The sequence below is a fragment of the Chrysemys picta genome, chromosome 3, assembly GCF_011386835.1.
Source record: "Chrysemys picta bellii isolate R12L10 chromosome 3, ASM1138683v2, whole genome shotgun sequence".
In the NCBI taxonomy this organism is placed as follows: Eukaryota; Metazoa; Chordata; order Testudines; family Emydidae; genus Chrysemys; species Chrysemys picta.
This window is the reverse complement of record NC_088793.1, coordinates 111,279,304-111,299,773: the sequence shown is the minus strand read 5'-3', so window position 1 is coordinate 111,299,773 and position 20,470 is coordinate 111,279,304. Positions and strand designations below refer to the sequence as shown.

Below are 20,470 nucleotides of genomic sequence, written 5' to 3'. Positions count from 1 at the left end.
CTGTAGAGGCAGTTTTACATTGTTTTTATGGCCAAGGAAGTTCCACCCACAGATTCTCCCTTTTGTAAAGAGAAGGGGAACAAGTTGAAAATGTTTCTCTTTTTTTCTTAACATATCAAGTTCTCAGGTTTAATCTACCTTCCTAAATATCCATCCTAGCTTGCATAAGCTACTTTAATATCCTATTACACTTCTACCCCAGTATAACGCGACCTGATATAACACGAATTCGGATATAACGCGGTAAAGCAGTGCTCCCAAGGGGCAGGGCTGCGCACTCGGACGGATCAAAGCAAGTTCGATATAATGCGGTTTCACCTATAATGTGGTAAGATTTTTTGGCTCCTGAGGACAGAGTTATATCGGGGTAGAGATGTATTATACAGCAGTGCAAATGGCTGCAAAATTTACCCTTTTAAAAAATGTGTTGCTCTGCTTGAGAATCTACACTTTCATTTAAAAAAATCCCAAAGTCTCTGGCCCAATCATTTGTAAAGGAAACCTCGAAAACATGGAGTGAGTTTAACTAATAAAGAGACATCTGTCTGGATCTACAGACAACCTAACCAACAGCTCCGAGAAAGCATTAACTGCTCCCCAGGGCCTCTGATCACAGCTATCACAAAGCCCTTTGAATCAATAGTTCATTTTAAGAACAAAAGCTATTCTGGGGCCTACTGTTCATTTTGCAACCATATGGGGGGAAATGCATTAATCTGACCGACAGTTTGCATCACTAAGTAGGCATTTTTGAACCTATCTTAATAATCTTTACATGCATTTTATGACTATCAGAGCCGCATGCTGCAAAAGGGAAGACAATACACTACCTCCAATTTAAATATTTCCACTACATTCTTTAATATCCAATTATATATTGGCACATGAATGAATTTTTTTAGCTATTTTATGTGAAACAACAACATCCAATACCTGCTTATACATTTACATCACATAGCTATAATAATGCCCAGCTTCATATATGTCTCTCTCCCTCACATTTCCAATATCTCAGAACTGTTTCCCTTGCTTCCATATATATTTGGAATTTATATTACATTATTCAGTAAAATCTACTATAAAGAGAGATGTGACATTATTTACATTAAGATTTAAATTTTTGTGTGTGACAATACTAAGAAAAGTGATTTTTAAACAATCTCCTTCTGCACAACTCACAGAATTTTTTTTGCATATCCTCCAAACTCAAAATTCAAGAGAAAAATTAGATCAGTCTGCAGTAAACAGTGGTCAATGATTTGCGTTGTTATGGTTACATGTACCTTGTCAAGATTTGGCATAACAGTATCCTCTTCACCAAACACACATGGCACCATGCTACACAGATGGATATGGTGCCCTATGGGGGAACTTGCAGTGAAGATTAACACATGTCGCCTACATAAAAAATAAAATACAATAAAAAAGAAAAGCACTCTTTTAGAACAGTGGTTCTTCAACCTTTTCATTCAGTGGACCAACTTCACAACAGTGGAATTCTTTCCTGGCCCGCCTCTCCTTTTAACTCTCAATTGCTAATTGTTTGGTTCTCAAATAAGTAATTGAAAAGAGCATGAGGAAAGGCTCCTTGAACTACTGGTGAGGTTATAATTACAGGTTGTAATTTGAGAAGCCACTGTTTTAGATTTATTTTCTGCTTTAGTTTGATTACATGTGGTTTTTATAACACAGAATAACATATTGCTGTAGTATTTCATAAGGATAGAGTATAAACTCTTTAGATCAGGAACTGTGCCTTCTTTTGGGTTTGTATGGTGTTTTCCGGACACTGATTGAAACAAATAATAAATAATGATAAGAAGAATTTAAAAGCAAAAACCACAGCTGGCTACATTTAAGTTTATAAATCTGATCTGGAAAATCCAAAGTAAGAGTCAAGTGTCTTAGTTATCCACTACCTTAATCAAAATTACTATAAGGACATGGGCAAGAATAAGAAAATTTAATAGAAAACCAGATTAGAATAAAACCACTTTTATGTAATAATTACAGGCCCAATCCATTTAAGAGTAGCCTCATCAGTTACAGTTCAGTGTGCCCCCTTGGGAACTACAGTTAATTCCAATTTTGAAAGAAAGAAGAATTCTTTCTTGTATTCATACAAGACAGGATCAGGCACTCAACACCATATTTTTCCTTTCTCTTGTGAACAGTGGTTCTTTGGTTAATAGCTCTTTAACAAAGGTCTGGTAAGAAGAATAAGGGAAGAGCCACTTGGTCCAAAGATTTTAAAATTTGCTTTTTTTAATTGCCACTGGTTGGGGAGGAAGACTACAACACTTCCTAGCAATCAAGTGGACAGTGGGAGGAAAGCTTCCACTTGGATTCCCAAGTAATTTTTCTTTTTTAATGAAATGGAAACTGCTCCACAGGGTGAGTCCTAAGCCCACTTCTACTCCCATGCCTGAGATTGACCTGTTGTAAATTCTACATAATTAATTATTCCTTCCAGCATGATTGCAAATTGTGGAGGGATGGGGAATCAGAGATGTAGTGGCATGGGTGGGGAGCTTATCTGTAATAAATTCCTGCTTCTCAGGTTGCTCTGAAACTTGCAGTTGGAGAAATATAAAGATTTGTTCTTTGATTTAGAGTCCTGCATAAGGCTAACTTTTCTGCTGAAATTTCCGACAGTGCAGTCCCCCACAGAACTTGATTCTCCAACTTTCAAAAACTGCACAGCTCAGAAGAATGCAGATGCTGATTAATCTGTCCATAAGCCAGTTCAATCAGGCATTCTGATGTATATATTTTTTTCCAGCTGAAGTTTGTTTTACTGCCATTTGTCACAAATGAAATCCATTTTAATATTTTAAATCAGCTTAGAGAAAAAAGGGAGAAGTGTTCAACTTGGTTGACTTAATACCTGATATATAACAGGTCTTTGTGTTTACCTTTCTGTTGCTTTGAAATCCTCTTTGATTTCCATTTATAGTTTGTTGGCATGGACATATAGGACATGACAGATATATATTGTCCTGTTCAAGTTTTATAGGTACTTTTTGTAATATTGTAAGTTTTTGATATAGTTATATATATCAAACTAAACTGGCAATTCTTTATTTTTGAGAACCAAAAGCTTCGAATTATCCAGCAATTCAGACCTTGTGGCAATACATACATTGTTTCTTTCATTTCAAACATGTTAAAAGACTAGTAGATATCTAAGGATGAAGGGGGTGGTATGGAGTTGTCTTTTCTTTATTTTTACAGCCAAGGAACTGCTTTAAACCAGATATCTAGGGCTATATGCCAAGAGAAGTGAATTCCACAAAGCATCAATGTCATGGTTTCCGAATCATTTTAAATTGGAATTTTAAAGAACTATGCAAAGGTATAGTTGGATTATTTGGGAACTTATGTCCTTTCATGTTTCATAAATTCCATTTCAAGAAGAGTTACAATACTGGCTACAGTATCATACTTCAGTAAAAGTTTTAATGAAAATGAGTGTTGGAGAGAGCTGCTAATACCTCCGCCAAATTTCTGAAGCCTTCTATTTAGAAACAACATGCCTACACAGAATGTATTTCAGTTGTTTTTTTCTAGAAAAACTAGTGGAACTACTCATATGAATAACTGCTCAACAAAGAGAGAGTAAGGGATTCACAGACTGACACACAATTTTAAAAACTTCAGTAATTATTCTTAAATCCAAATAAATATTGCAATCTTACCAAAACTTGGAAAAATCCTATAAATTTTATGCAAACTTAACATTCAAATATTTGCAAATAATTAACTATTCCAGATTCAGTTATGTAAATTCTATCCTTAAGGCAACAGCAGGTCTTTAAGTGCTAGAGGGAAATAAAAAAAAAGGACTAGTACACACCCTGGGGGAAGGTTTAGCATAGCAGCTTTGGTTGCATATGTATGTATCTTTAGCACAAGTTGTCCAGTAGCCACACTTTTCCAAGAGAAACTTTCAACCGTAAGCATGCCCTGTGGTATACCAGAACCTTCTTTTTGTGTCGCTGTAAGAAAAATAATTAGAAAAATAAAGTTAGAGAATTGATAAAATTTTATCATGAAGCAGAATTCAGGATCACATTTTGGTCATCAAAGCACATAAAAAAATAAAGGGACTATTTGTAAGTTGATATATGCCAGTGGTGCCTCCACCAGCTAAGTGCCCTAGTCAGCCACAGATGTTGCCTACCCTTAATGGTAGCTCTGGGAGAAATACAGCAGTTTTTTAAGTTAATCGGGTTCAAAAAAGAACTAAATAAGTTCATGGAGGATAGGTCCATCAGTGGCTATTAGCCAGGACAGGCTGGGATGCAAAACCATGTTCTGAAGTGTCCCTAGCCTCTGTTTGCCAGAAGCTGGGAATGGGTGACACAGGATGGATCACTTAATGATTACCTGTTCTGTTCATTCCCTCTGAAGCACCTGGCATTGGCCACTGTCGGAAGACAGGATACTGGGCTAGATGGACCATTGGTCTGACCCAGTATGATCGTTCTTATATTCTTAACCAGTGTACAAAGATAGCACGGAACAGGGGTTATGTATACACTCTACTCTGAGGGCCTTATTCAGAAGTGATGTGTTAGGAGGAGATATAAATTAGATCTCTTTGCACATTTACACTTTGAGTGTAAATTCCTGCTCAAAGAGCTACACGAGTGCTAACTCTGAGTCAGAATGCTAAAAATAGATTGTAGCCACAGTATCATGAGCAGGAGCAGGTTCTAGCTTCCCCAAGTATGTACCTAGCATCTCAAATGGGCTCATACTTGGGGTAGCTAGCCCCTCCTGTCACCGTTGCTACACATTATTTTTAGTGACCTAGCTTGCTCAGTGTTAGTGCAGGTACATCTCCTTGAGCTGGAATTTACACCACCAGCTCAAAGTATAGACATAACCTTAGACTGCCACAGAACTACCTGGACCTGTGTAATAGGGTCTAACACATAGGTGTAATTACATCTTCTTTTGGCTCCTTGGCATGTAACTTACATGCACTCAAGGTATGTCTAGACTAAGGTTTAACTCAAGTTGACTTCTAATTAACTTAACTAACATCTTTAAAAATATTAATCTAGATATTTCACAGACATTTGTGATTTATCCTAGGCAGAACCCTAGGGTATCAAGATGAGTCTGCTGTAAACAGATTCAAGAGTGTCCAAACAGGGATTTGCATCAATTTTAGTTAAATCAGTGCAATTATTGCATGTAGACCAGCCAAAAGATAGAACAGTTTGCAAGAAGAGAAAACCAGACAGAAATGACACAGGAAATGAAAGGAAATCCATACTAGAAAGATATGGACAAAAAGTGAATAGCAAATGATTAAACATCATAAACAACTCCTTAAGAGGCATTGTTCATAAAAAGGACGCGAAAAAAAGTGTTTTCAGTGTGGAGCAATACAAAAGCACCACTGTGGCACAGCCAGATCATTTCCTGAAGTCAACTTGCTCTGTTTAAAGCCTGCCAAATTACCGTGCAGGTGAACACATCTTGCTAAGCAGATCTCTTGTGACTCATAATTCATCACGATGCTATGGACACAGCATGTGTCAATACTGCAGGAGAGAGAACTCTAAAATATCCAAAGGGAATATTGCAGTTTTCATTAAACCATCTAGGCACTGAGTGTCACCTGCTCCATACAAGACCAAAAAAAAGAAAAAGCATGTTTCAAAAGAAGACAGTTAAGATAAAAGAGTCTATAGCAGTTGAGAACAATCAATATTAAAACACTTTTTTCTTTGTATGGATCTTACCTCCAGAATCTCCCCAGCGTACTAATGCAGAAAAACTAACCAGGATTTCAATAGGCTTCAAACTGTCCACAAATAAATAATAGAAGACTCGATCATCTGTAAACTGCAGGTGGAAAAGGGCATTCATGTTTAATTTCTGTTGAATTAGTCTTTTACAATTTTTGATTTAAAGTTCAAACTTTGTGACTCAATGTACATATGTAAAACAAGCAGTTAATTTTTACCAGTGCTTCTGACAGAGCTTCAAGTTTCATTTACCTACTAATATTAATCTTTCATTCCACAGATTAGAGAAAAAATAGTTTCTTTAATAGAAAATGTACCTACATCTTATGCACATCTTCCCTGTGTACCACCAATTTAATTAAACCCTGCTTACCTATTAGTATTTAATCCAACAGTTATAATAAGGGACCAACGTAGTTACCTTTTAAAATATCATTATGATATGAAGCAGCTGGGATATTGTTCTACAATTTGCCAACTCTAATCAATTCAAACAAACTTGTAAGATATACAGCATCATGAATATTCTTGATTTGTAGCTTGTAGCATACAATTTATTCTGCATCATTATGATATCTACTTTGCAAAAATCATAAAATATGGCAGCATTTTATTTACAACAGAAACATCAGAAACAGCAATGTGTACTGCACCATTCCTATAAAATACTCCAATTTAAACTTAATTTCATTGTGTCTTTCGTTTTTCTTAAATTGGAGTGTTTCTCATAGCCATAACTGTAAATATTAGCAATTTGATACGGAGATCAAGGCTAGATGCACTTCATGAAGATATGTTTTACCCCAAACACAAGGTATTGGGGTCAATACAGGGGCAACTGGGTGAAATTTAATGGCCTATTATATATAGGACATCAGACTAGATGATGTAATGGTCCCTTTTGACCTTAAAATCTATAAATCTATGAAATTACAGTACAAAAGTGTTATCCCATATGGCTGATATTTAATTTGCGAGATGGCATGAATATTTGATTTACCTGTGTCTAATAAGATATTATGGTACCAGAGTAAAGGGTTCTAAAGAATATACTTTGCCATCCTAGCACACAGCTAGGATTGTGTTGACTACATTTTAGAAAATAGAGCATGTTTTCAGTTGCACGAAGTTGCATATTCAAAGCAGATCATAGGTCAGGAAAACTGACCTATGATCTGGTTACACTTTATAACAGTGAGACTAGTGACACTGAAGATATGCTGCAGTTATGGAATATAACCCATATAGATAATTTCTGGGTACAGGATTTTGTACTAGGTCTATTCATGACAAAGTTTAACTGCACAGCAATTACAGGGTATTAATGTACTAAATATGAAACTAAAGGAGCAACACATTCAGACATGTTTAATCTTCCAGTTACATTAATTTATTAGTTAACTGTAGGTATCTAAAACATTGCTACAGTATTTTTACATTGTAATTGCAATATATGTAAAATGTAATTCCAATCACTGGAATAGATTCTCAAGTGCACCAAAGCAGCTCTTAGCACACCTAAAGAGTCAAGGGATGGGAGGCTATATTTCTGCCCTCCCAATCTTGGGGCTCTCAGAGATTGAATCAGTCTGGGATGCTCTTGAGAGGCATCTCTGCTGTTGCCTCAAGGCAAATTTAAGTCACCTTTGCCTTGCAACTTAAGTGGAGTTGAGGATCTGGCACACTGTATTCTATAGTGTAACCTGAAATCTTTTTGCTACCTCCAACAGTGTGCATTTTTTCAGCCATTGCCAAACAGTAATCTGTGGTACCACTGTCATTTCTGATTTCAAAGGAAGGGAAATATTGCAGCATAAGTGTCAGCAACATGTTGACTTTTAATGATGACCACTGTAGCCTTAAGTATTTCCATGTATATTATTTTCACATTATTATTTTGTCTGTAATAGTTGTTCTTCATGGGTTAGCACTAATATTTAGGATTTATGAATTATCAGGATGTAGGCTCTCTCAATAAAATAAAGGTGAAATCAATAATGTGATGCATGCATGTACCTTAAAATCGGCTTTCTGATAACTGTAAGCATATGTATTTGGTTTGTGGAAAATATGCAGGTTCCTAGAAAGAAAAATAATGAGGGGGAAATTAATTTTAGTATTAATAATTTATTTTAGTAAATTTTCTCTCATCCCACATGGTACTACTGCAACCATTTCTATCCATTATGAAACCGACTCAAAACTATTTCTTGAAAGCTGTTCAACATTTGAAGCTTCACAAAAAATTAACATGTACAATTTATTTCCAGTGAAAGCTGCTGACATTGATTAGTACCTTTGTTGCAGGTCTAACACTCTCTGTTATGCAGGTCTGACAGCTAGTTTCATCTTATTTGGATTTGTAAATGGCAGCAAACCGAAATCATCTTAAAATTTTAACACCTAAAAAAATCACTAAACTATAGAAAAAGCAGAGGCAACGCTATGGGGGATGATTGCCTTTATGCAATTTGTTAACACGTCTATGAAATTTATTGCTGTTCCACACCTCGCCAGAAAACGATTAAGAAACTGAATCACATTGTGACCTCAGTTTGACCCAGTTAATCTCACTGAGTTCAACTTTAACTGATGACAGAATCTGAACCAGAGTTCAGGGTTTTATACAATGGAAGAGTTCAGATTATTCAAAGTCCCTACTGAGGCGGTGATACATTCTTGACATACACAAATTCTGTAACTGCTGATCTGCTCCTCCTCCCCCCAAAATTGATGCCAATTTTTAACATCCATATCAAGTTCTCTGTATTTGACCTATGTTCACATTAGGCAAAGAAAGACATTCAACATCACTGGCTGTCAGGATAAAAATCTTAGCCTGGCAGCTAAAATTTCTGTGTAATAAAGTCTTTAAGGATCAGTAGGGATCATTGTTAAAAAATGTAAGTTCTAAAAATAAGTAACTCTCATTCTTTTTAGAAATGAGAAAAAGGAACTGACAAGTTTGGCATATAAATTTGTTACAGTGGTCTTCAAAAGGCTAACAGTAATTTACTCTATGTTCAACTAACAAACCTTTTAAAAATTTGTTCATATTTCACCATTGACTCTAAGTAGAGCTGTAACTAAACTACACCCTTTACGAATAGGAAACAGTGTTGCAGAATGGAAGGAGGAAATCACTTGCCTGGTGACTCTGCATCAATAAAGGTATCTTGAAGGATTCTTGCTCCTGATCTGGTGCTCCCTAACACGAGACAGGCAGTCCTTCCCAAACTCTAAAGTGCTCTATAGTGTTTAGTCCATACAGGTAGCAGGTAGCATGCAGGTTCAGGCACTAGCTACAGCCCTCCCTCATGTACCACCTATGACAATAACCGCTGCCATAGAGACTTTCCAGTCAGTTCTTAATGAGTGGAAAGTGAAGGCTCCCCAAAGAAATATCAATTACAAAAATAAAATAACTGAAATATTAGTGAGGCTAAAAGCCAAAAGCTTTAAAAAAATGCAGAGAAACCCAGAACATTTAAAAATAGGTTCCCAAGCAGATAACTAGGATTGCATATTAAGAAATCCCGACTTCTGTAAAGATACCAAAGGTAAACACAACACTGCAACATGCAGCAAGAACAGGGGCAAATGCAAACAAGGTTATTTGTTTATATAACACCAACAGGAGGCTCAACACTTGGATAGCCTGTAGAATACATCCAAAATAAGGAACAATCTCCAGGTTTCTTTCAAGATATAAAACATCTAGGGTTGAAAGAAATGGGTTTCCCTACTTTGGATACAGGCTCTATAGGACTGAAGGTATGTCTGCACTGAAGCAGGAGGTGTAATTTCCAGCACTATGAATGCTAAAAAGGCTAGGACTTTTCAGGTTGGAAAAGAGTAGATTAAAAGGGGGATATGATAGAGGTATATAAAATCATGATTGGTGTGGAGAATGTGAATAAGGAAAAGTTGTTTACTTGTTCCCATAATATAAGACCTAGGGGCCACCAAATGAAATTAATGGGCAGCACATTTAAAACAAATAAAAGGAAGTTCTTCTTCACACAGCGCACAGTCAACCTGTGGAACTCCTTGCCTGAGGAGGTTGTGAAGGCTAGGACTATAACAGGGTTTAAAAGAAAACTAGATAAATTCATGGAGGTTAAGTCCATTAATGGCTATTAGCCAGGATGGGTAAGGAATGGTGTCCCTAGCCTCTGTTTGTTAGAGGGTGGAGATGGATGGCAGGAGAGAGATCACTTGATCATTACCTGTTAGGTTCACTCCCTCTGGAGCACCTGGCATTGGCCACTGTCAGTAGACAGGATACTGGGCTGGATGGACCTTTGGTTTGACCCAGTATGGCCATCCTTATGTTCACTAGGAGCTTGCAGCTAAAAATAGCAGTGTAGCCATAGCTGCATGGGCAGCAGGATGGGCTAGCCACCCCAAGCACATTCCTAGGGTCTCGGATTGGATTGTACTTGGGTGGCTAGCCCATATTGCTGCCCACACAGCCATGAATACACTGCTATTTTTAGCAGGCTAATGGATCAGACCTTATGTGGGTATATCTACCCAAACTGGAAATTACATCTCCAGCTCCAGTGTAGACACACCCAGATAGTGAAGTCTATTTAGATTGCTGAAGTGGGACATGAATGGTGAATATACCTTGAGCTAGCCCTCTGCACAGAGATGAATAAAATAACTGAAAAGCTCTATTTAAAAGTATAGTTCTACTCTGAAAAGTGACTGTAAAAATGGCACATTGGATTACATGGTTTTTGTCCGTCAATGATTTCAGAATCATGTACAAGTTAAAACATATATATATATATTTTTAACTTCCAGCCTTATAAACACAACCCAGCATCTATAGCCTGGTCTAAATTATAAAAGTTCCACTTGTGAAACTAAATCAATCTAAAATGTTTAAATTCTTATTCTTATTCTTACATAAGCTAAACTGATTTAAGCAGGTTCAATCATGTCTATATTACACAATATAGATAAGCCCTTAAGCTGAATTCTTGCCTTCTCATCCATAATAAAGCTTCTGCATATTAGACCTTCATTGACAGCTGTACAATCCCACTGCCTTTACTCGGTTTGCAAAGGTATAAGCAATTGGGAATTATATTGATGATGCACCAGGACCAATAGAATTCAGCTTGCCTTTGCCTTGCTGTGTTGATTCTGCAGTACTAAGAGGAGTAAAAGATGCCAACAATTTATTTTTGCTCCTAAAATTAAGCCAACATGACTCTGTATACACACAAGAAAGTAGATCTGTTAAGATGCAATTTTCACAAAGCCATTTTTTACAGTACTTCACTACTTTGATCTAAATTTTAAGGAATATAAAACAAAACCTCTGCTCCTTACTGAAAACAAGTAGAGAAGTCTTCAAAATCAAACCATGTTTCCCTGGAAACAGGATTCCGTTCTGACTCAATTTCTTCTGGTGATTTATCCACCGTCTGGCTGTATATACTAGTGTCAACTGCTTCTGATGTCTGAGCCACATCAATACTTATATTTTCAATTAATTCATCTGCATAAATAAGAAGTACATACAGATTTCAACATGCTAAGAATGCGCACATTAAAGAAATGCTGATTTTGTACTGGGAACATCTAAAAATTATTAAGATTTTTCTTCCACATCTTTTGAAAATGAAAATAAAATAAAACCAAGTAAAATAAAACAACTCAGCAGAATAGCATAACAAATTTTCAAAACCCTTAGTTGGCTGTAACTGGAATTTTCTGACTTTCCCACCTCCACTCATCTATACATTTGACATTGCATACCAAGCTAGAACTTTTAACATTGGCACTTTTGTTAGACATCCCGTAGCTCTGTGAATGCAACAGTGAACCCCAAGTCAGCTATACAGTGGAGAACACAAACCCCTTCAACCAAAATTCCCTGGCCATATGCCCAAAGAAAAGCAGAGATGGCATGAGATTTTTGATTAGCTGAAGAGCAAAAGCAACCATCCACTGAATTGTGGAGGACACTACAACACCCATCCTGCACGTACTTAACTTTATTACTTTGCAGGAACAGGGCCGAATACTGCTTTATGAATACTGCTTTAGGAAAATTAGACTACCACAATCTGACTTATGACAAATATGGACATTGAAATTTTGGTCTGGCGAGCCATCAGAGGAAAAAGTGTATGACACTGTGTGTAATGTACACTTTATATGGTATTCTTCAACAAAAAGATAGTCTTTACCTTAACCTAAAATCACAGGAAGTTGGTCAATGTATGCATTTTGCAAGGGCAACCTGGAGAAGCTAATGGTGTTGTTTCCTATGCCTTCATTGATTTCTAGAGAGAAGAATTTACTAATCCCAGGGATGCCAAACTGGTACCTTTCACAATGACGATAACAAGCTTTTTAAAAAGAAGTTGTGTTCAGAGTCACATTTTGTACACCCTGCTCTATAAGAGTTATATAAATTATTGTCTGAGATGTTTAGTCTTGTCTGAAAACAGGCTTCTGTGCTGCCCTACTGCTGTGAGACACTGTAAAACAGACAGATTAATTCAGATACGAACAGACTACTAATTTTCTTGCCTCATCCACGTTTGCTAAAGAAAAAGAAGTGAAGAAATATCTAAATGGGTATAACAAATGAGAGAAACTAATTAAAATGCTTAATTTATGTGAAAATGTAGCTTTTGTAATATTGCCAGGATTAGTGAAACATATGATGATCTACTGAAGAAGTGATGGTTTTGTAAGATAAGGCTGAATGTGGGTTGCTCTATCTTATGCAACCAATTTCTGCAAGAGCTGAAAGAAGTTTAATAGAAGACAATACAAGGCCAAGATGTCCCCTATTTGGAAAGCCTGCATAAAGGCTAGGAAACTAGGCTTTCCCAGTGGTTTCTTCCATATGTGTGGAACAATCAGGGAGCATGGATCACAGAAGAAATGCTGGAGGTCAGAATCACCTTTGCTCCTTTTGAATATGGCAGTCAATGACAGATTTGTGCTAACAAAGTTTCCCTGGTGGTTGCTGCCTTTACAGTCCAGACATAAAAGAAGTCTTTCACAGACCACTGGGGCTCCACTCAGAAGTTAATACAGCCCTAGATTGCATTATCTCCTGAGCACATGTATTGAAAAGTTGTGTGTGTATAGGGTGGGGGGAAAAGTGATGTATACCTCATGGCCTTGACCCTGGCCCATCTCTTCCCTCTGCACCCTAGATTCCCAGTCCCCAGTGCCTCCAAACTGAATACAATCTGAACAAAATGGCTTAATCTTCGCCTTCTGTATGGAGTGATGAAGATGAAGAAAACATAAATGAATTGTTCCTCCCAACCCAGGCAGTCAGATCTGGTTGTCATGGTAACTTGTTGGGCTCTAACCAAAGGGCACATTTTGTGTATGTATTGATTTATTTAGATGTACATATGAAAAGGAAAATGCCTATCCAAGCTCTGCAGGGCCCACAAAAAAATTAATTAAAATTTAAAACGTGCCAGTTAGTAACTTCTTGTCTATTGCTTATTTTGTGCAGAGAAGTGCAATTACCAGGTGAAGTCAACTGCAAAACCTTGTTGATAACATGAATATTTAATCTCTAGAATAAACATCATAAGTGCAATATCTGAGAAAAGTGTTCAAATAGATGTTCAATATAAAGCACTATTTTAAGTCCAACCACTGTCGCACAGAAAGAGTTTCACTATTACCTGTAAATATAATATAGCTTATTCATTAAGCAAGTCAAAATGAAAGTCCTACTTGAATTTACAAATATACAGTGTGCTGTGACAATGACTAATAACGAAATAAATAAGGGCGTAAGACAAGCATACTGTAAGTCAAAACTTTGTAGACAGCTCGCAGAGTAAAGATAAATGCAATAACATCAAGCCCCAGTGGAAAACAAAATTTGATTAGAAAGGCTCTAAAGTATTCAAACTGAAAAGCAAAAGTAAAACACAGTTGTAAAATAAAATTGTAAATAAAGAATTTAATTAGACAAGGAAAACAGATCAAGTCTGCAAAGCAGCAGAAAATCAAGATAAAAAAGGAAAGAAAGACTGCTGAATAAAGATTAACTGCCCTTATTGCAAGGCACTGTACACATGGTAAGAGACATTCAGACTCTCTGACAGCAGTACAAGAGCTGGAAAAAGAATAAACTTTTTAAAAAAGGAGACAGGGCCAAATTTTCAAGAGCTCAGCATTTAACAGCTCCCACTGCTTTTAACGAGAACTGTAGGGTGCTTAGAACTTCTGAAAATCTCGCCGCTTCATTTAGATGCCTAAATGGGAGCTGAACTCTGGGGAATCTGGACCCTAGTCTATTGGTGACTATCTGCAATCTTGGGTCCTTTCAAAGAAACTAGAGGCATGTCTAAACTACTGCCCTATGCTGACCTATATTAGGTCAAGTTACAGCCACTGCAGTAATTACTATGGTGGCTGATGTCCACACTACCCTCCTGTTGGTGGGGTGTGCCCTTACCAGGAGTGCTTCCACCAACTGAAGAGGGGCAGTATGGGGAGCTGAAAGCTAGGGTTCTCAGCTCCCCATAAGGAGTTCACCTGCCCCCCAGGGCTCTCAGCTCCTCACTCCCAGCCAGGAGCGGGGGTCAGCCGCCTGGGCTTCTTGCCTCTCTGAAGATTAAGCTGGGCTTCTTGCCCAGCTGGGAGTGGGGAGCCTGGGGCAGCCCTGCTCTAGTTCCTGGCTTTCTTGTCAATTGTCTTGACAAGACAGCCAACACCCAATGTAAAGAAGGCAGTGTCTACCCAGACATTGTGTCGCCATAACTACACCAACATAAGTGCTACAACTCTTGTGGAGGTGGAGTTATTATGTCAGTGTGGCAAGGCATCATATGCCAGCAATGCCCCTCTGCTATGTACATTGGCCAAACTGGACAGTCACTATGCAAGAGGATAAATGAACACAAGTCAGATATCAGGAATGGCAATATACAAAAACCTGTAGGAGAACACTTCAACCTCCCTGGCCACACAATAGCAGATGTAAAGGTAGCCATCTTACAGCAAAAAAACTTCAGGACCATACTCCAAAGAGAAACTGCTGAGCTCCAGTTCATTTGCAAATTTGACACCATCAGATCAGGATTAAACAAAGACTGTGAATGGCGATCCAACTACAGAAGCAGTTTCTCCTCCCTTGGTGTTCACACCTCAACTGTTAGCACAGCATCTCACCCTCCCTGATTGAACTAACCTCGTTATCTCCATACTGATTTATACCTGCCTCTGGAAATTTCCATTACTTGCATCTGAAGAAGTGAGGTTCTTACCCACGAAAGCTTATGTTCCCAATACTTCTGTTAGTCTTAAAGGTGCCACAGGACCCTCTGTTGCTTTTTACAGATTCAGACTAACATGGCTACCCCTCTGATCCATAAGAGATAGACACACAAAGGTGGAGCCCCGGCAACTGCATAGGCACCTATGTCTGAGAGTTCAACACAGGAGGCTGGACTAAGGCGCCTATATGATTGCCAAGTGCTGAGTGAGGACTGGGTGTCAGCTGAACACAGACCTACATGGTCATGAGGTCACAGGAAAGCACCACTTTGGAACACACGATAAAAGCTGAAGCATGGGTCACATTCTGTTTGCGCCCCAGCATGGAAGTATTGGATGCCAGAGTGAGGGAGCAGCCACCAGGCACCTTGGGGAGGTGGGACAGCATAAGCAGCACAGAGCAAACATCAATGAAGCAGAGATTAAGGTCATTAATGGCTTCATGCAAGCCCATGCCAACATGCTCATGGGAGCCAGGACTCAACAAATGAGCATAGGTGCTAAGGACAGGCTTTGGGGGGAGCTCAAGGACCAGGTTAATGCCTAGGAGGACATGGATAGGGAATAGAGGACATCAAGAAAAATGGAGACTGATGAGGGAGCAGGCAAAGACAGGCTTGCAGGGGATTGCTGGAAGAGACGGGGGCAACCTAGGGGTGTCAGCTCCCAGAATGTGTGAGGATGGCAGGGGCCACCTTCTGTGCCTTGGCCATGATGGGGACCAGAGAGCTGAAAACCAGACAGATGTGTCATTGACCATGCCATAAGTATCAGCAGTAGATTAGAACATAACAAGAAGGATGCTGGAAGGCATGGAGGACTGCACATGAGCACTTTATGGGTGATCAATCACAGCAGCCACGTGTCTGCATCACATTATTAACAAGCACATGCACTGCTACACAATCAGGGACCATAGAAGCAGGGTGGCAAGATTCCATTTCCCTTTACCCTGAAACAGGGACTCAGGCATCTAACTCCTTTTGTGCATCCAGGCCTCTGAGCATCTCCAACAATAACACAATATTCTCTACTACTACTTTAATAATTTGGAGCAGGATCATTCCTAATGTAACTTCAGTGAAGTTAGAACTACATCAGATAAATTTGACCCATTACTCTCAGAATTAAATACGATTTTGATATATAAGATATATCATTTTAAAAAATGGAGTGTCAACTAGATAAACATAATATACACACTTAAAGAGGGTGACAGAAGACACAAATGTTTTTGAAAAGTTAACCTAAGATTTAAGAAAATTAAGTCCAATAGGCTTTCAATAGGACTTAGGCTCATAAGGAACTTCAATGCTTTGGAAAATATTATCTATAGGCCCCAGTTCTGAAAGCTGCTCCATGTAGGTGGACCCCAAGAGCCGCATAACGCCCCACTGAAGTTAAGAGGCTCCCCCTGAGTCCTGGCCCATTCACACAGTTCTTATAGCTGGACTAGGGTCATAGACTGTATCAGGAGATGGAAACACTGAGAAAGAGAAGATTTTTGAAGCTGCTCTCACTAGGGATTTGAGCAAATAAAGGTAACAAAGTTTTCTGAAACAGTATCCAGGATAAGCCAGTTTAGACATTTCAGCTTATTTCTAAAACAAAACACCCAATGGGGATAAGTCAAACTACTTGCTGGAGATTCTAATACTATTGCAAGTGAACACAGGGTGCCTGACTGCCCTCAGATAGTTCATGTATTTGACTACCCATTGAATTGAAAATAAACTCCTAAGAGATAAAGTTACTGAAGTAACCAAATAATCTGCCCTTTTTAGCCTAGAAAAATGTATATTTCATAATATTGCTCTTAAATAAAACATTTCTTTAAAGCGGACGTGATCCTCCCATTTTTTGGTTTGTGATTCATGCTGTGACATATTCTATGAAGTTGAAAGTGTCACAATAAATTATTTTGAAATAACATGAGCTGACTGATACAGGCTGATGTAATACATTATGACACAATGTAAAGCATTAGGTCAAAACATTTTTTTTAAAGCAAGATGCTTTTTAAAAATAAATCACATATTTTTAAAAGAATTGTTTAGCTAATAAATTATGAGTCAATAACAAATTGCATTTGTGATGGGTTGTCACCCCTGGGATGCAGTCTGGGAACTGTGGGAACTACAGCACCTCTCTAAGACACATAACAGGGTTGGGAACACAGCTAGCCTCACCCAAGCCCTGTTATCACCAACAGGACAGCAGGTGGTGCCACTCACCCAAACTGGGCTACCTCAGGGTAAACAGCAGACCCCAGCCAGTTTCCCAGCTCCCCAAGCATGCACCTCCCTTTGGAGTATAAACCCAACATTATATGGTCTTGCACTGCACAGGGATCTGGACAGTGAAAGCTCATTAATATGTCCTCCCCTCCCTCAATGTGGAGCGGAATATTCATACTTGTGGTAACCAAACTGAGATTTTCTCCCAGACACTTCACTTAAAGGCACACTGGTTTAGGATAAAATATAAAACATATAAAATATAAAGTTTATTAACTACAAAAAGATAGATTTTAAGTGATTATAAGTGATAGCGAACAGATCAAAGTAGATTACCTAGTAAAGAAACAAAAACACAAACTAAGTTTAACATACTAGAAGGATAGGATTTGAATTAACAATCTCTCATCCTGACTGATGATACAAGCAGGCTTGCTGATTCTCAAGGCACAAGCTGCACTTGCTTTGCAGTTTGGGATCCCCATCTCCATTCCAAGTCCTTTTCCTTAGGAGCTTCTCTCAGGTTTTGAGTTGTGGGGCAGTGAAGAACAACAGATGATGTTACTCCCTGCCTTATATAGCTTTAGCAAATGGTGGGAACCCTTTGTTCCAAAACCAGTTCCCAGACCAGTTTGTGGAAAAATACAGACCCCCAAAATGGAGTCCAGAGTCATGTGGGCTGGTCACATGCCCTTGCAGAATCATAGCAGCCATTACTTACGGGCTGTCTGGAGCGTTCTCAGGAAGACTCATGGGTGGGGGATAAGCTTCTCCTAAGGACTATTGTTTTCCCTAATGGCTCATTACCCTGAATGGGCTCTTCACAACCAGCTATTTAGACTGGAAGCCTCTTGCCTAATGGGTGTCACCCAGGTTTGACTACATGTGAAATACAGATATATAGTCAATATTCATAACTTCAAATACAAAAATGATACATGCACAAAAATAGGATAATTATATTCAGCAAATCATAACTTTTCCAATGACACCTTACATTTTCTACAAGACAGGTCATGTATCATAATTATGCCATAATCATTTCATAATATCACTATGAAGAATATGGTGTGTACAGTCACAGCATTATTTAAAGAAAATAAAGCTACATTTTTACCTCAAGGCCATTAGGAAAGCATCCTATGACAGCCAGGAACTCCAGCCTCTGAAGCCTGTAATTATTATGTATATTTATCAAGGGTGTGTGACAGAATATGCCCTCTGAACACTATGTAATAATCTTTGTACAAAATATGCCTTGTAAGATATCATCTGAATACTCATAATTTGCTGGTCAGTATTGTCCTGGTAAAATATGTTTAGCAACACTGAATGTGAAGTTATAAGATTCCCTTGTATGGTATTATTAACATGTTTCAAACCCCACAGCTCTGCCCAAACAGAAGCTGGTAAACAGGTCTGTCCTAAACAAAGGAATATGTGCCCTGCTTACTGTGCATTTAAGCGGTAAACAGTCATCAAGCAGGAAGGGAAGCCAAAGGAAGTTCCAACAGGTGAGAAAACCATCAGGGAATATCCTTCCACATAGACTCATTGTCTCCTGGTTCTGAGTTGGAAATGTTTTTCAAAAGGGGGACTGAAACTATAAAAAGGTGGGACAAACACCCCAAGGCACCCCTCTTTCTCTCCCTGCCCATTGCATTTACTGCACCTGAAGAGACAGAGGAAGCAGACATTGGAGTCTGTGGGAGGGATCCTGACCTGCGAGTTTGGTCAATAATCTGCTGGAGCATGTGACGAGAAACTTTGCTTGAATCTAATATAGTTTAAGTTAAGCATTAGTAAGTGTCTTATCTTTATTTTTCTTGTAACCATTTCTGACTTTTATGCTTCATTACTTGTACTCGCTTCTAATCTACCTTTCTAGTTAATAAACTTGTTTTATCTAATCCAGTGTGTTCAAGTTGAAGTGTCTAGGAAACCCCATTCGGTGTAACAAATTGTGTGCATCTTATTCTCTGAAAGGAATAACAGACTTAATATATTTGTTCTGACCAGGAGAGGATTGGGCAGTACAGGACATACATTTCCGGGGGGGAATCTGGGACTGGGAGTACGTTGGTGTCACCCTGTGGTGATTTTTTAAGGCTGGTAAGAACCAAGGTGTGACTGGCTGGCTGCAGTGTACACACAGACGTAGCTGGGAGTGATTTGTATGCTGGAGGCTGTTTGTGAGCAGCCCAGGTTGGAGCTGCAGCAGCAAAGCATTGTAAACGGCAGCATAGGCAGGAGTGGCACAGCAATACATTAGTCTGGATTGTACCCTGGTATGTCATAGGGTGATAGCCTGTTCTCTACACAAAGACCAAATGCAGGAGGAATTACAAGGTTTTGGTGGATACAATCCAGCATGGAAGCAGTGCACAGAGAACCTAGCCACAAAGAATCTGGGTAGCCTGGCCACCACTAGTATCATAAGATGTATGGCCAGTGTCCTGCAAACCCCTCACCCTTTGCAGTGTTGAGGGTGGGGGAACATATAGGGAGTGTGTACATGGTGCACAGACTGACTCTCCATGCTGTGTGTGAATCCCTGCACAGTACTATGAAGGGAGATTTCAAAACCAGGCCAAATGATCTGCTGCTGAATGACAGACAATCCTCACCTGATGGGAAAAAAATGGAGAGAGGATTCTCTGGCCTCACCCATAGTTCATCTCTCCCATCTCCTGCACATTGCTTCCTTGGCTGGGAACTCACAGCAAAGCATGTCTCCACTCCATGCATGTGATATGCATCATTACATTTCCCCTTCCACACCCAGTTGCCTTCTTGCACAGGGGAAGAGTTCTAATAAGGAGAGGTTTCTCTTCCTGATTACCCTGCCCATGGGGATCTCTTCAATTCTTTTCCCTTTCAGCTGCATGAGAGTTCTGGAAAAGCAGCAGACAGAGGAGGGGTGTCTGATGAGGGTTGGGGGCTCCTCTTCAACAGAAACCAGACTTAAAAAAAAAAAAAAAAAACACTTGCAGGGAACAGGCTGCTCTCTTTCCCTCAGTTCAATAGGGAGAAACTGAGAAATCTTAAAGATGCATCTTTCCAAGTCAGGCCACGCTGCTTGATTCCTATGAAGATATCTCTAAATCTCTCTGTGTTTTTACCCATTTTAATTGGCAACTATTCCACTTTTGCATGTTACAAATGACTAGTATTGTTAACAGT

General features: G+C 38.8%; 1 protein-coding gene across 5 annotated transcripts in view; it reads right to left on the bottom strand.

Annotated features, from left to right (window-relative positions):
- ADGB (androglobin) overlaps nucleotides 1–20,470 on the bottom strand; it is a 217,712-nt gene that overhangs the window by 90,321 nt on the left and 106,921 nt on the right. For all 5 annotated transcript variants that reach the window (XR_006173985.2, XM_005280423.4, XM_005280422.4 and 2 more), the window contains 5 exons: nucleotides 11,112–11,280; nucleotides 7,782–7,845; nucleotides 5,760–5,862; nucleotides 3,857–3,998; nucleotides 1,284–1,398 (listed from right to left, as the gene is read on the bottom strand). Coding sequence is in view for 4 of the 5 variants with exons in the window: in XM_005280423.4 (XP_005280480.2) it covers nucleotides 1,284–1,398; nucleotides 3,857–3,998; nucleotides 5,760–5,862; nucleotides 7,782–7,845; nucleotides 11,112–11,280 (593 nt within the window). In the remaining variant the exon portion in view is untranslated. The remainder of the gene's footprint in view (nucleotides 1–1,283; nucleotides 1,399–3,856; nucleotides 3,999–5,759; nucleotides 5,863–7,781; nucleotides 7,846–11,111; nucleotides 11,281–20,470) is intronic.